Source organism: Miniopterus schreibersii, assembly GCF_964146895.1.
Source record: "Miniopterus schreibersii genome assembly, chromosome: 4".
In the NCBI taxonomy this organism is placed as follows: Eukaryota; Metazoa; Chordata; class Mammalia; order Chiroptera; family Miniopteridae; genus Miniopterus; species Miniopterus schreibersii.
Window position 1 is genome coordinate 70,217,975 of NC_138105.1, and position 14,125 is coordinate 70,232,099.

Genomic DNA, 14,125 nt, shown 5'->3' on the forward strand with positions numbered 1-14,125 from the left:
CTGTCCTATCACAGGTCTCTCTTCTTTTTTTAAAAAAATATATTTTTATTGATTTCAGAGAGAGGGAGAAGGGAGAGAGAGGAACATCAATGATGAGAGTCATTGATCGGCTGTCTCCCGCACGCCCCCTGCTGGGTATCGAGCCTGAAACTGGGGCATGTGCCCTGACTGGGAATCGAACCTCAATCTCCTGTTATTATAGGTTGATGCTCAACTCCTGAGCCACGCCAGCTGGGCAGGTCTCTCTTCTTAAGTCAAAGTCTATTCAGCAAACAGTCAGCAAAAAAGAAAAGTCCAAAATGAAAATAATAATTCCCATAAAACTATATTCTTTCATAAACTTGCCATTCTCAATAACTATTCCAACTGTTTATAGGTGTGGAGAATGGAGAAAAGCTTACACTTGTCACCCAAAGGAGAAACTTTGTTACTATGAAAGCCAGAATATATATAATGAACTAGGGATTTACAGGAACTGCCAAAAAGCCAGTAGGAAAATCCCAACAAATATCACACTGTCAAATTTCTGTGGCCTCCTAGCACAAAACACATAAAACATTATAAAAAATTAAACCTAATTGCATATTAGAAATAAATTTCAACCCACCCATCAATCCAACAGGCTTCAAAATTAAAAGGAAATATTGATTTAAGAAAAAAAAGCACTACTTATTAATCTTATGTATGATTGTTGAAGATAACTTGCACTTATGTCATCTCAATATCCATTTCTGAAATTAATAGAAACCCATGCCATTGATTCACATTAAGAGAGGCTGGATAAACACAGCATTTACAATTTTATTAATAACTTGTGCTGTTGTCTGGAACATTATACTATACATGGATTAATTTCCATTAAGCTTTCTCATGTTATATTTTTTGTTTCTGTTGGGTGAAAGTTTTCACATGTAAGAATGTGGACCATTGGGAGTCCTTCCCAGTTTATATTCAAGAACTTTTAGCCCTGGCTGGTGTGCAATGAAAGGCTTCAGGTTTGATTCCAGGTCAGGGCATAAGCCTAGGCTTCAGGCGCAGTCCCCAGTAGGGGGTGTACAGGAGGCAGCTGATCTATGTTTCACTTTCACACGGATGTTTCTCTCTCACTTAAAAAAAAAAAAAAAAAAAAATCAATAAAAAAAAAAAGCTTTAACCAGTGTGTCCTTTTATGACCTTGGAAGGAACTGAGATGATTAAAGTCTTTTCATGTTCTTTACATTTATGTCTCTCAAGTGTGCATTCACACATATCTTTGAATAGCTGTGTGACAAATGCATTACCACATTTAAACTCATAGAATTTAAATTCTATGAGTTCATGTATTCAAAAGCCTAGATGAGAAATGAAAGCTCTACCACTTTTTACATTCATAGGGTTTCTCTCCCGTGTGATTTCTTCCATGTCAGCAAAAACTTTGGTTAACACCTGAAGCGTTTCCAACTTTCTTACATTCATAGGGCTTCTCTCATGAATCCTTTTGTTTCTTAGGAACTGTAATCTCTGTAGACTTTATCAAACTGCTTACATTCATGCGATTTCTCTCATGACTTCTTTTATGACGCGTGAAGGAAGAGGAATATCTAAAGGTGTTACCACATTGTTTACATTCATAGGGTTTCTCTCCAGTGTGAACTCTTCCATGTTTTCGACAAGAACTGGGACAACTGAAGGCTCTACCACATTGCTTACATTTATATGGTTTCTCTCCTGTGTGAGTCCTTTCATGTATTTGTAAGGAACTGTAAGTTCTGAAGGCCTTTTCACACTGGTTACACCGATAGGGTCTTTCTCCAGTGTGAATTCTTCTATGTGTCTTCAATGCATAGGAACACCTGAAGGCTTTACCACATTCCTCACATTTATAAGGAGAATCCCTACTGTGCACTGTCATGTGTCTTTGAAATCCCGTATGCCACATGAAGGTTTTCCCACATTCCTTACATTTGTAGGGCTTTTCTCCTGTGTGAATCCTTTTATGTGTTTGAACGGATGAATGAACATAAAATGCTTTCCCACATTCCTTACATTCATATGGCTTCTCCCCATATTTTTGATAGTTGTAACATTTGTGTCCAGTGTAACGTCTGATGTGCCTGTTAAGGGATGAATGATGCATGAAGACTTTTCCACATGTACTGCATTCATGTGGTTTTACTGCAATGGTTTTCTTGTTCAGATTCATATTTGAAATAAGACTGAAATTGTTTTCACATTGACTACCCTCTTTAGTTTCACAGAGTCTCTCTGCCATATGATTTCTACAAAAAACAAGAAGTACAGTATTAATGACCTTTTTACTAACAATTTTATATTTATTAGTAGGGTATCTGAACTACATTTTTATGATTTGTATCAAAAGGGTAGGTTTTTTTTGCCCTGGCCAGTGTGGCTCAGTTGGTTGAAGCACTGTCCCGTACACCAAAAGGTGGCAGGTTTGATTCCTAGTCAGGGTGCGTGTGGGAGGCAACTGATGAATGTCTCTCTCTCTCTCCCTTCCTTTCTCTAGAATCAATAATTATAATTTTAAAAGGGGTAAGTTTTCTGCTTTGTCTGACTAGTTTAAAGTTCAATATAAGACATGTTCTGTGAAAGGATTTCACCCTTCCTCTTACTAAAACAGTAATAATCATATATAAACTTTAATAATACTATTTTGAAGTAAGCTATTTGGCAAACACTGAACATTTATGCCATATATAAAAAACATTCTTTGTGAAAATTTTCCATATAACTAAAATTTGAAGCAGGGATTATTTATTTCCTTTTAAAAAAAATTTTATAACAGTCAAATCTTCAAATCAGCCACTACGTTTTATTATAAATGTGACTCACCTTAGTTTTCTCCCCTGGTTTTTATACAGTTCTTCAATGTCATGATCATCCCATTTTTTCCCTAAAATGCAAACAAACAAACAAAAAATATCCTAAATATTTAAATTAGAGAAATATTAGATTCTTGGTCCATTTTTAGCTGTAACCATGCCTAGTTTATTTACCAATGTTCTACCTTTTCACAATACAAATTTTGGGAAAAACACCAACAAACAAGAAACACTTGTTCTCTAATTGAAGAAATGAAGGTACATCCCTACCGATGGAGGCCAGGTTCTTGAAAGTTTTTAGCATCACATCTCTGTAGAGTTTCTTCTGTGAAGAATCCAGTAGGGCCCACTCTTCTAGGGTGAAGGTCACAACCACATCCTCAAAGGCCACTGAGTCCTAAAACACCCCAAATATGAGTAGAATAGAATGTGTGAGACTGACAGCACTGGACACTCAGACTCCATTTATATGAAAGTCATATATGATTTTGTTGTCTCCAAATATTTATTCTATGATCATCATAAACTTTCTCCCTGCCCACACTTACTTCATGGAAATCATTTGTGCACTTTTACTATGATAACATTACATGTTATTGCTCTGTAATGGCAGAGTTCAAGGCATGTTGGGAAATAACAGAATGCTATAAAAATAAGAAGAATATTATTATTTTAAGACCATCAATGCTTTGTGAGAAAAACTCTCATCTCCTTCCTTATTACCCACCATATATAGTTCTCCATGAGACAGAGGCAAATCTACATAATATTTAATCAATAAAAACAGAATAAAGAACTAAACTGTTTTTCTTCCATGAGAGTCCAAGAAAGCTGAACTTTTAATAACGTTCAGCTGGCTATATTGTCCCTAAAGTACTCCAAGCCTTTAGTAGTCAATGCAGCTGGCAGAATGAAAATATCCTTTTTGGGAAGTATTGCTTTTAACTTGTTTAATATCCATCACAGAACTCTCTGTACTCTCTGATCATTTTTTCTATAAACCTAAAACTGCTCTTTAAAGAAGTACATTAGAAAAAAACCCAAAAAAGACTCATTATTAATTCACTCCTGATGACTGACATGGATGAAACAGACCATGCATGTATCATTCAGCCAAATGAACTTACTGCAATAAGCCAGCATGGTGCTCTGCGAGTCTGAGACCTTACAGTAAGGGAGGCGAAACTCCCATGGAATGCCTTGTTGGAGAGAACAGCGCTGCATATTCTGAGTGCCATGGCCACTATCAGTGTCTGCAACTCCAACATGGATGAGCAGTTTCCTGGTGAGTCCTGGTATTGTAGTCTTAGTAATGTATACACAAGTGTAACCTAGATTTACATTTTGAGTATCTGATTAAAGACATTCCCAGAGTTCTTTTACCACAAAGGGACAACTTTCAGACAACAGTCCAAGAGTCTGTGAACATATGCAGATGGGGCCAATTGTGGGCCAGTAGTAAGATGACTGCCTGATGTTTGGTGACCTGTGTGGGCCTGAGGCTTGGTCGTTTATCAGGGATGTCCTAATTAAGAGAGGAAGAGCAGCAACTCTCCGCTGAGATCCATTTACTTATGTGTAGTGTCATCCTGAAAGTGTGTGCCCTCCCCAGTGCTGTCCATTCAGTGAATCCCAAAGATTTCCTGAGGGAACTCTGTTTGGGGGCTGGAGGGAGGTGACTTTTTCCAACACCATAGTCTCTTTCAATAGACTGAATAGAGAAGGGGCCATCCTGCAGGTGGCATAAGCTATAGGACCAAGATTTGGCTCCAGCATATATCACATGGACATATCGGTAGGTGTCCTTACCTGGTGGGGCACTATTTCCCAGCCCAAAAGCATAAAGGTCAGCTCAGCTAAGGGTCACACGCTCAGTGTTTATGAGTGCCTCTATTTCCAAGAGATCCCAATACATGATGATAATTGCAGCTCTAATCGCATACAGCGTGGGGCTTAGGGCAGGTCTGCCTATGGCCAGCCGGTTGTGTGTGGGTTCTTGACTTCATGCAGGAAACATTTCACAACATGAGTACAGATGACTTTGAGGGAACACTTATTAAAGTTGGGGACATAAAACAAGAAAGGGGTTAGCATAGAAGCAGCACCAGTCAGAGAAAAGGGGGCCCTGGGAACAGGTTCAGGGCACTAGCCTGCAACGAGCTGCCACTGCCCATTGCTCCCCAAGCTGCAAGTCTCATGGGACCCTTAGAGTTTAGGAGATGCATGCTCGTGGGGAAAAAGTCGGGAGAAAAGAAGGGGAAAGGAAATGGTGGGGGCTGCTCCCCAGAGGGAGTACACAGGCTGGGTCTTATGTCTGGAGGCTTTATCTCTTTCTTGAAGGCAGGAATCTTAGGGGAGGTCTCAGGGGAGGGTTTCAACAGAATATTCATCAGTCTTCTAGGTGTGCCCCCTCAGGGTTGTGGTCTCCACTGATTGGTCAATGTCAGGGAAGGGGGTTATTGCAGCTGGTCCTGGTGTCGCCCGCCCATCTGGTTTTGCTGCTTTTCTGGTTCTGGAGCTGAAATACTACTGAGGCCTAGATGTTATTTCTAGGGAGGTGACCTTCTGCAGCTGGCTGTAAATTTCTCTGTCAGTTTGTTCAGCTGTCTGCTTCCCTATTCCACTTGTCTTGGTTTACTGGCCTGTCTCACTCCATCCATTAAAATAAATTAGAGTCCTGGCTGGTGTTGCTCGGGGTTGGAGTGTGTCCCGTGCACTGAAGGATCAAGGGTTCAGATCCCGGTCAGGACACTGACCCAGGTTTGATCCCCAGTTAAGTGCATTTGGAAGGCAATGGATGGATGTTGCGTTCCCCCCTCCCCAGGATCAATGAAAAGAAAACCCAAAAAACTATATCCTTGGGTGAGGATTAAAAAATAAAAAAGCACCTAAGAACTTAAATACATCCATCTCACATCTTGAAGTTCTCTTGCCTAATGAACCAAAAATTCTATTTGGTTCTGCCTTATGTCATATATCTTAATCAACTTACAGTTTATTTTATTTTTTTAAGTAAGTCTACTTAGATTCAGAGGTAGGATGGCCTTTATGGGGGCCATAGGGACCAGTACAGGCTGGGCTTAGCCAAGATGTTGGCGGGGACAGGACCGCTCTGCCTTTCTGGGTGAAACTTTGGCAGAGCAGAGGCTTCCAGTCTAGAGAAGTGAAGCCAAGATGGGTGTGACCCCAAGATGCCAGCGCTCCAGGAAGAGGGGAGAGGAAAGAGCTCTTTCGCTTGTGTATATTGGGGGGTTTGAGACAAGGAGCCCACCTCACAGTGCAAGTTTTCTGAAACATGGAGTCATTTAAGTCCAGTTAAAGCCAAGGTGGGGAGTTTCCTACCACACATGAGATCTAGACAACAATCAACTACATTCAAAAAACCAAGTGCCCATGGAAACTAGACTCAAAGGGCTGCAATATCCAACGGAAAGAGGAATCCAAGAAACAGAAATACTGTATTGGAATCAAAACGCTTAAGCAGCCTGCTTTCCTACAGTTCCAAATGAATGTTTAGCATATTCATGAACTTAAGAACCTCTGGAGTGGGCCAGGAGGGAGGGCCACCGGAGCCCACCTGGGAATGACTCTGGGAGCTCCAACACCCTCCCCTCTCCTGCAAGCGCTCCCTCCCCCAGGCTCCCTCCACTCTCACAAGTGAGGAAACTCAGCCTGACTCAGTTTAAGTTGACCCAAATGAATCCCCAAATTCATAAATATTTTTTATACAAGACAGAACACCTGATATTCAGACTTTTCCACGTGCACAACAAAATTCAAACATGAGATCTAAAAATGTCTAGGCCTGAGAAACTACAACGGCCTCAGAGAGGCACCTCCCATCCCGGGGTGCACACCCAGCTTTCCAGGGGGTAACTCCTCCCAGGGTAAAGGCTCCTCCCATGGTGGGTGTGAGCAGGGAGGATGGGGGAAAAGGGAGGCTCCCCAGGAAGACCAACTGGGCCTTCGAGTACTTCCCTTTGCAGGCTCTGGCCTATACCCACCTATGTAAAAAAAGTACATGTCTATTCATTTTTACTTTTTATCCAACCCCAGAGATTTCTCCGTTGTGCTCCCCACCCCCGTACACCCCAATCTATGACTCTGGATTTCATGTAACCTCTTATGCCTCCTCCTTTGATTGTAATGTATAAAATAAGGTGTAAAGCTGCCATTCTCTGGAGCGTTTTCTAAGCCCTTGAGATTTTGCTTCCTGGCAATTGTGGTCAGTTTGACCCAGATAAACTCATAACAATTCCCTGTAGGTTTAAACGTTTCTTACATTGACAACACAAATGCAGTTTTTAAAAATTCAGCAAAATCCCTTATACCCAACATTTATGTGGAAAGAAGGGAAGAAAACTGTAAAGCATTTTTACTAGTTACACCAGAAAACCCTAAATATCTATTTCTTTCAGAAAAATAGATGTCAAAATATCCAAAACCGAACCAAACAAAAAATGAAAGGTAGATATCAGTTAATTATTTTTTGTATGGCAAGAAACTGGTTTTAATCACACTTGAACACTTCTGGTCTGCAAGTCTGACCACTGGAGTTTCATTTGAAAACAACCAAAAATTAGAAAGAGGTCTCAGAAACTTACCACAACAGCTCAGGGGAAGACAGAGTGAAAAATCAGAATTCTTAACAAATAAAATGTAATACAGGAATATTTTATTTTTTCTCATATTCACACCTTTATTGCCTGTTAGAAAATATTTTAAACTGTCTTTAAAGCTCTATCAACTAAATACATTTTACCCTTACTGAAAAATGGAGACTTATGTAAGTAAATATTTTAAAGGTGACAAATCCAGGGAGGGGCAGTGCTAACAGGAGAGAAAATACAGGAAAGTTTCCAAAGAGGAAACCCAAACCAACCCAAAGGACTTCCTACAGGATGTCTGTGCCCAGGAAAGATCCTGGGTGGGTAGGCACAAGGATTTCATGGAAAGTTGTTCCAGGTGGTTATTTTTTGTTTCTTCTCATGTAAAATATCCAGACAAATATAATATTTAAATATGAGCCATTCGTATCTCTGGGGAAAATGATAAAGTTAAAATACTGGGCCTGTTTGAAATGCACCACTGAGTCGTAGAGGGGAAGTTGGCATTTGGGAATGGGGGAATCTTCAATTTAGGGACTTACTGCCAGTCCCAGGGAAGAGTTAGGTGGGGTGGGGGTGGGCAAAGGTCATGCATTTCAGAGTTTGCTTCTCAAACATTTGGAAGACTCAGGAGAAAATAGGTACTCCAGAGGTGAAAGTTGGGACTGGGGACCCCACAGATCACAACTCCTCCTACGGTAGGAAGTTAGAGAGACATGAGCAGAGTAAGGAGGATGGGACAGATACAGAAGGTCGCCAGGGTGGAATGTCCCAGCTGCCAAGCAAGGGACAAGTGCAGGGTGGCGCCTTGCCCCACGGGTGGCCTTTCTGTTCTGTCCACCATGGCCAGAAGAATATACCTAAGGAACTAACAGTAAAGGTAGAACAAGATCCCTACTGTACAGGACAAGGCCCGACAAGCCCGCCCAATAATTACCCCCCCCATGTTCCCATAGAAAGAACAAACCAGTCACACTCCGCCCAAGCATAACCCCATTACTCATTGTAAGACATTGTGTTTAAATCGTTCCTTTTGTGTTGCTAAAGGTCCCCCCTTGTTTCCTGTACCAAAAGCTGACAGCCTGACAACTTACTGGAAACCCCTTCACTGCAGCGCCTTTGTGGTTACTGAGCATAAAGTGAGAGAAGAACTGAGGGTCGGGGCTGCAGTTCGGCTCTCACATGGGTGAGACGCCGCAACTGTAGCCGCTGGCAGCTAATAAAGGCTCCAAAATTCAAACACAAACTCTGGTGGTCCTCTGTCTGTCGGGTGTCTCCCCAGAACACTTTCTTCCCCTGTATGGAGCTTGACCCCCAGCAGGGGGCGTGGAAGAGGCAGCCCACAGGGACCCCCTCTCATCATTGATATTTCTCTCTCTCTCCCTTCCTCTCTCAGAAATTAAAACAAAACAAAAGCCATTAGGAGGGAGGACCTTGTGCACTCTCCCTCCTGGGCACACCCCAAAGCCTTTCCCTCTCCCCCGCCCCCCCCAGCAGCCTTACCAGTAGCTTGTCACTCCCAAGCTCCAAAGGCCCTTCCTTGACCTCTATAACTTGTTTCTTTTTTAAAAAATATATCTTTATTGATTTCAGAGAGAGGACAGGGGAGGGAGAGAGATAGAAACATCAATGATGAGAGAGTCATTGATTGAGTCCAAAACCCAGGCATGTGCCCTGACTGGGAATCGAACACTGACCTCCTGGATCCTAGGTCGATGCTCAACCGCTGAGCCACGCCCGGTGGGGCTATAGCTTGTTTCTCAAGCCCATTTCTTCTAGGAATTACTTCTACCTCTGTGATTTACCAAACAAATGTTCTCTTATAGTTTGGGTCTTCCCTCTGAATTCTTTCCTAGCCAGAGCTCAAGTAGGGAGGTTGCTGAACCCAGGTCGGGTCTGACCCCTCTGGACTACCCCCCAGGGCTTTCCCGGCCACCTCCAACACTCCCACGCAGGAATTCCCGGAGACCGAGTACTGTCGCCCCTAAGACCTGCACAGGGTCGCCTCGCAGTCTGGAAGGGGGCGGGGCTGTGGGCGCAGAGCCCGAGAGGCGCCGGGGTCTAAGGCGCGCGCTGTGAACGACCGCACAGGACACCGGGGTCGCTGCGGCCCAGCCCCCAGCCGGGAGCCGAGGGGACTGAGGTCCCCGCGGCGCCCGGGGACACAGCAGTCGGAAGACTCGCACTTGAGGGCAGGGAGGCCGTCCCGCCAAGGGTTCCACCAGCCACGGGCCCGGTGTCCTGACCTGGCCCCCTCACACTCACCATTTCCGGGGTTCCTGGGTCTCCCAGGCCTTCCTGGGACTCCCACCACCAGTGCAGATCACAGCGGGACGCAGGCGTGGCCGAGCCACCGCGGACCAGTGAGGACAGGAGATTAACATACCCCAGCAAGGCTGGAGCCAGGGGCACCTGACGGGCCCCCTGGGGCCTCACCCCACCCACCTGCCCCAGCGGCTCCCTTGATTGGACACTTCCCTGGGCCCTGCCCCTGGTGTCTGAGTAACAGTAGGCGGGAGGGTCACCCCAACCGGCCTGAGCTCCCCGAGCCTCACCAGGCCTGGGACGTCCGCATTCACTTAGAAACTTTTCCTGGGTTTGGGCTGACCGTGCCCAGCTCTTTGCGAACACGTGGGCACAGGCCTGCACAGGAAACTTCTGATTCAGTTTCCAAGTGGAGCAACTAAGTACAGAATAGGAAGGTGGCTCAGAAGGCCGGGCCACCCTGGAATAAGAGGGTCTTATGCCTCTAGGGGTCAAGGTCTTAACCTAAGACTGGGAGACCACTAATGAAACTGACCCTTGTTTAGAAACAGACAATGTGACTGCACCCTCTTTAATAAGAGTCTGGCTCCATTTCAACCTTTGCTGAGTCCCACCCTTGAAACCTTCCATCCATTCCTTCCTCAACCCCAGTCATTCTGTCCTTAAGAGAAAGAATCCCAGAGCACTTGGCTCTGGTGGGAAGTTGGACCCCCGTCTTGAAGCCCTAGCCTGGTCCCAAGGACTCTTCTCACTCTAACTACAGAGAGTGAGATGTGTTCATTAAATTAGGTACGTATTTTACACAAGAAGGAAACTTATTTTAGTCAGTTTTTGCCTGTACCCCTAGAGAACTTTGAAATGTAAATAACTATAATATCCCTAAGGCAATCGAATATTTTTACTGATATAAGAAAAACAAAAAAGTCATTATGTAAACATAGGATGCATGTGGAACCCCCCCTTTATTTAGGTAGTGTGGGTGAAAAGGAACCACACACTAACTTGATAAGCTCAGGGAAAGCCTGCGTGGTGGCCTTGCAAACTCAGAGACCTAAAGTAACTACAAAGGATGGTTGTTAGATGGGCCAGGTACAGAAACCCGGGTACGGAAACTCACCCCGACAGGAAGCCCCAATGCCTAGTAAGGGGGAAACTGGGAAAACAAGAACCTTGTCTGCAGTGAGGGCTAGTGCAACTTGCAAAACAATGTTTTACATTAATCGACCGCAGAGGAAAACAGCAATGCCCTGCTGTTAGACCCAAAAGCAGAGAGCAAAGGTTTAAGGTAATTGGATGTTTCCTGGGCAGAATCTTTCAAAATAGCCAATAGAATGACACTCAGGCAGACATAAACCCCTAGATAAAGAAGCTTCAGCGGCTACCTTAACCTTTTAATGGTCTGAAATTAAAATGTTTAAACTAAAAGCAGTTTATGGCAGATAGTCACATCCTAGGCCAGAATCTTCCCTGACAAAAGTCAATCTTTACCTTAACTAAGCCGGTCCACTGTCTTTTGCATTTACAGTAACACACCTTTGGAATGTCAGGGTAACTCCCCTTTTTCCAGGCCCCTCAGGGCACCGCCAATGCACCTGGGCGGAGGCCATAAATCCTCTCATTGTTTTTAAGTTCTTTGCTGACTGCTAACTATCCTGTACCCACCTATGTAAAAGATGTATGTATCTATCATTTTACTTTTCATCCAATCCCAGAAGTTTCCCGCTTCGCTTTCTTCCACCTCCCTAATCTATCACCAATGGATTTCAGGTAACTCACTTGAGTTTTCTCTCTTTTTTTTTAATTTAAAAAATATGTTTTGCCCAGCCGGGCGTGGCTCAGCGGTTGAGCGTCGACCTGGGATTCAGGCGATCGGGGTTTGATTCCCTGTGAGGGCACATGCCCAGGTTGCGGGCTCGATCAATGACTCTCTCATAATTGATATTTCTCTCTCTCTCTCCCTCTCCTTTCCTCTCTCTGAAATCAATAAAGATATTTTAAAAACAAAAACAAAAACAAACCAATTAAGTCAAATTAAACAATTGAAAATTTAAAAAATAAAATAAAATAAAAAATATGTTTTTATTGATTTCAGAGAGTGGAAGGGAGAGGGAGAGAGAGATGGAAACATCGATGATGAGTCATTGATTGGTTGCCTCCTGCACGCCCCCTGCTGGGGATCGAGCCCAAAACCCCCCCAGGGAATGTGCCTTGACCCAGAATTGAATGTTGATCTCCAGGATCATAGGTCGATTCTCAACCGCTGAGCCAAGACCTGCAGGGCAGCACCTTCTCTTTGGATTATAATGTATAAAATGAGGTGCAAAACTACCATTCTCTAAAGCATTATCTCATTCAATCCTATAGTGAATTTTTGTGAGTTTATTTGAGCCAAACTGTCAACAATTGCTGGAAAGCAAAATCTCAACAGATTGAGATTCTTAATATGTTTTCAATTATGTTTGGTTGTATATGATTAAAAGTACATGCATTTTTTTATCAAATACTTCTTTAGTTGTTTCATAGAAATATCAATATCAATGTGTTGAAGATGCTAACAAATACTATTTTCTTGAGAGAATATATTAAATTATTTTAATATAATTACTATTGTTGGGTAAACTTGGCAATTTTCTTTATTCGTTATACATTGAGTCAATTATATCATTTGCATACATATTCAGGTAATTTTTCCTTAGGTAAATTTTTTTATTCTTTTATAGTTAGAACTTTTGTCATGAAACTCATTTCTTATTCATTCTTTTTAAAAATATCTTTATTGTTAAAATTTTACAGATGTTCCCCTTTCCCCCCCCCATTGACCCCCAACCCTCTCCTGCTCCCCCTAGACCTTCACCCCACTATTGTCTGTGTCCCTGGATTATGCATATATGGACATTGTGATAGGCAGTTAGTCATGAGCAGACAAGGACGATGGGCTAGCGGAAGGTTATCAGGATAGAAAGCCCCAGGTGCCTAGCGACAGACAATTGTAGGGTGGGACCTCACCCCCAGGGTGGCCTTTCTTCCCCCAGCATATCACTGGTCCTGTGGTTCCGACTCCCTGACCTTTTCTCCCTAGAGATAACAGTAAGGCCTCAGTTGTATTTCAGCTCCAGGCCCAGAAAAGCAACAAAACCAGCTACAGCTGACCTCACCACCAGCTACATTGAATAATGACCCTCTGCCCTGGTGTATCAATCAGTGGAGGCCACAACCTTGAAAGGACACACCTAGAAAGCTGAACATTCTGTTGAGATCTTCCCCTAGGTCCTCCCCTAAAATCCCCACCCTTAAAACCATTAGGACTGTGGACCCTGTGCACTCTCCCTCCTGGGAGCGCACCCCCAGCTTTCCCTTTCCCATCCCCCTCCCCATCCCCCCAGGCGAGTCCTCACTCCCAGGCTCCAAGGGCCCTTCCTTTACCTCTATAACTTGTTTCCTAAGCCCATTTCTAATAGGAATTACATTTTCTACCTCTGTGATTTACCAAATAAATGCTCTCTTGCAGTTTGGGTCTTTGCTCTGAATTCTTTCCTAGCCAGAACCCAAGTACCGAGGTTGCTGAACCCAGGTTTGCTGACCCTGCTGGTCTAACATCTGGTGCTGTTCCCACCACCTACAATTTATAAGTTCTTTGGTTAATCTCTTCTCGCCCCCCTCCCCCCTTCCCTCTGAGATTCATCAGTCTGTTCTACGCTACTATGTCTCTTTATTCATTCCTAATAGCAAAACCTTTAATCATGGTGTTCTCAGTGCCCCCTGCTGGTGACTCTCAGGATTGCACATGTAGTCAAAGGGAGGGTTATTATGATTCTAATAAGGACCACAATGTGTTGCCCTACAACAGGTCACTCTTCTTCATTCAAAGTCTATTCACCAAATGCCAGTGAGAAGTAAAAAGAAGGAAAGGCCCAAACGTGAAGATAATTCACATGAAACTATATTATTTCATAAATTTGCCATACATAAAAAGTTATTCCAACTATTTATTAATATGAAAAATGGGAAGGTACTCTTATACATCTCCTTCCCCTTCAAAAGAAGAAGGGGGGAGGAGGAGGAGGGGGAAGAAGGAGGAGGGGAAGGGGAGGATGGGGAAGGGGAAGGAGGAGGAGGGGGAAGGAGGAGGAGGAGGAGGAGGGGGAAGGGGAGAATGGGGAGGGGGAAGGCTTTTCCACATTCATAGGGTTTCTCTCCAGTGTGGGTTCTTTCATGTAACAGAAGTGAACTTGAACAAGGCTTTCCTACACTCCTTACATTTATTGGGATTTCTTTCATGTTTTTCAAAACACAGGAAATAACTAAAGGCTTTCCCTATACCTTACATTAATATGGCTTCTCTCCATATCTCTGATACTCAGAGGGCTTGTGTCCAGTGTGACATTTGGTGAGTCTATCAATGGATGAATGACATACAAAGATTTTTCCACA

The 14,125-nt window shown here is 43.4% G+C and overlaps 1 protein-coding gene across 1 annotated transcript; it reads right to left on the bottom strand.

The window, feature by feature from the left end:
* Positions 1-305: 305 nt before the first annotated feature.
* Positions 306-9,804, bottom strand: LOC308556375 (zinc finger protein 763-like). Its single transcript, XM_081135524.1, has 4 exons — positions 9,695-9,804; positions 3,093-3,219; positions 2,833-2,893; positions 306-2,258 (listed from the first exon to the last, which is right to left on the bottom strand). Exons 1-4 carry the CDS (start codon positions 9,695-9,697, stop codon positions 1,466-1,468), a joined length of 984 nt encoding a protein of 327 aa, XP_080991650.1. The 5' UTR covers positions 9,698-9,804; the 3' UTR covers positions 306-1,465.
* Between the last annotated feature and the right edge of the window lie 4,321 nt (positions 9,805-14,125).

What these genes read in the sequence shown, in the direction of transcription:
- LOC308556375 (XM_081135524.1), bottom strand. An exon ending in CAAGAACCTGGCCTCCATCG is followed by an intron (nt 2,894 to 3,092) that starts GTAGGGATGTAC and finishes TTTGCATTTTAG; the next exon opens with GGAAAAAATGGGATGATCAT. An exon ending in AACCAGGGGAGAAAACTAAG is followed by an intron (nt 2,259 to 2,832) that starts GTGAGTCACATT and finishes TGTTTTTTGTAG; the next exon opens with AAATCATATGGCAGAGAGAC.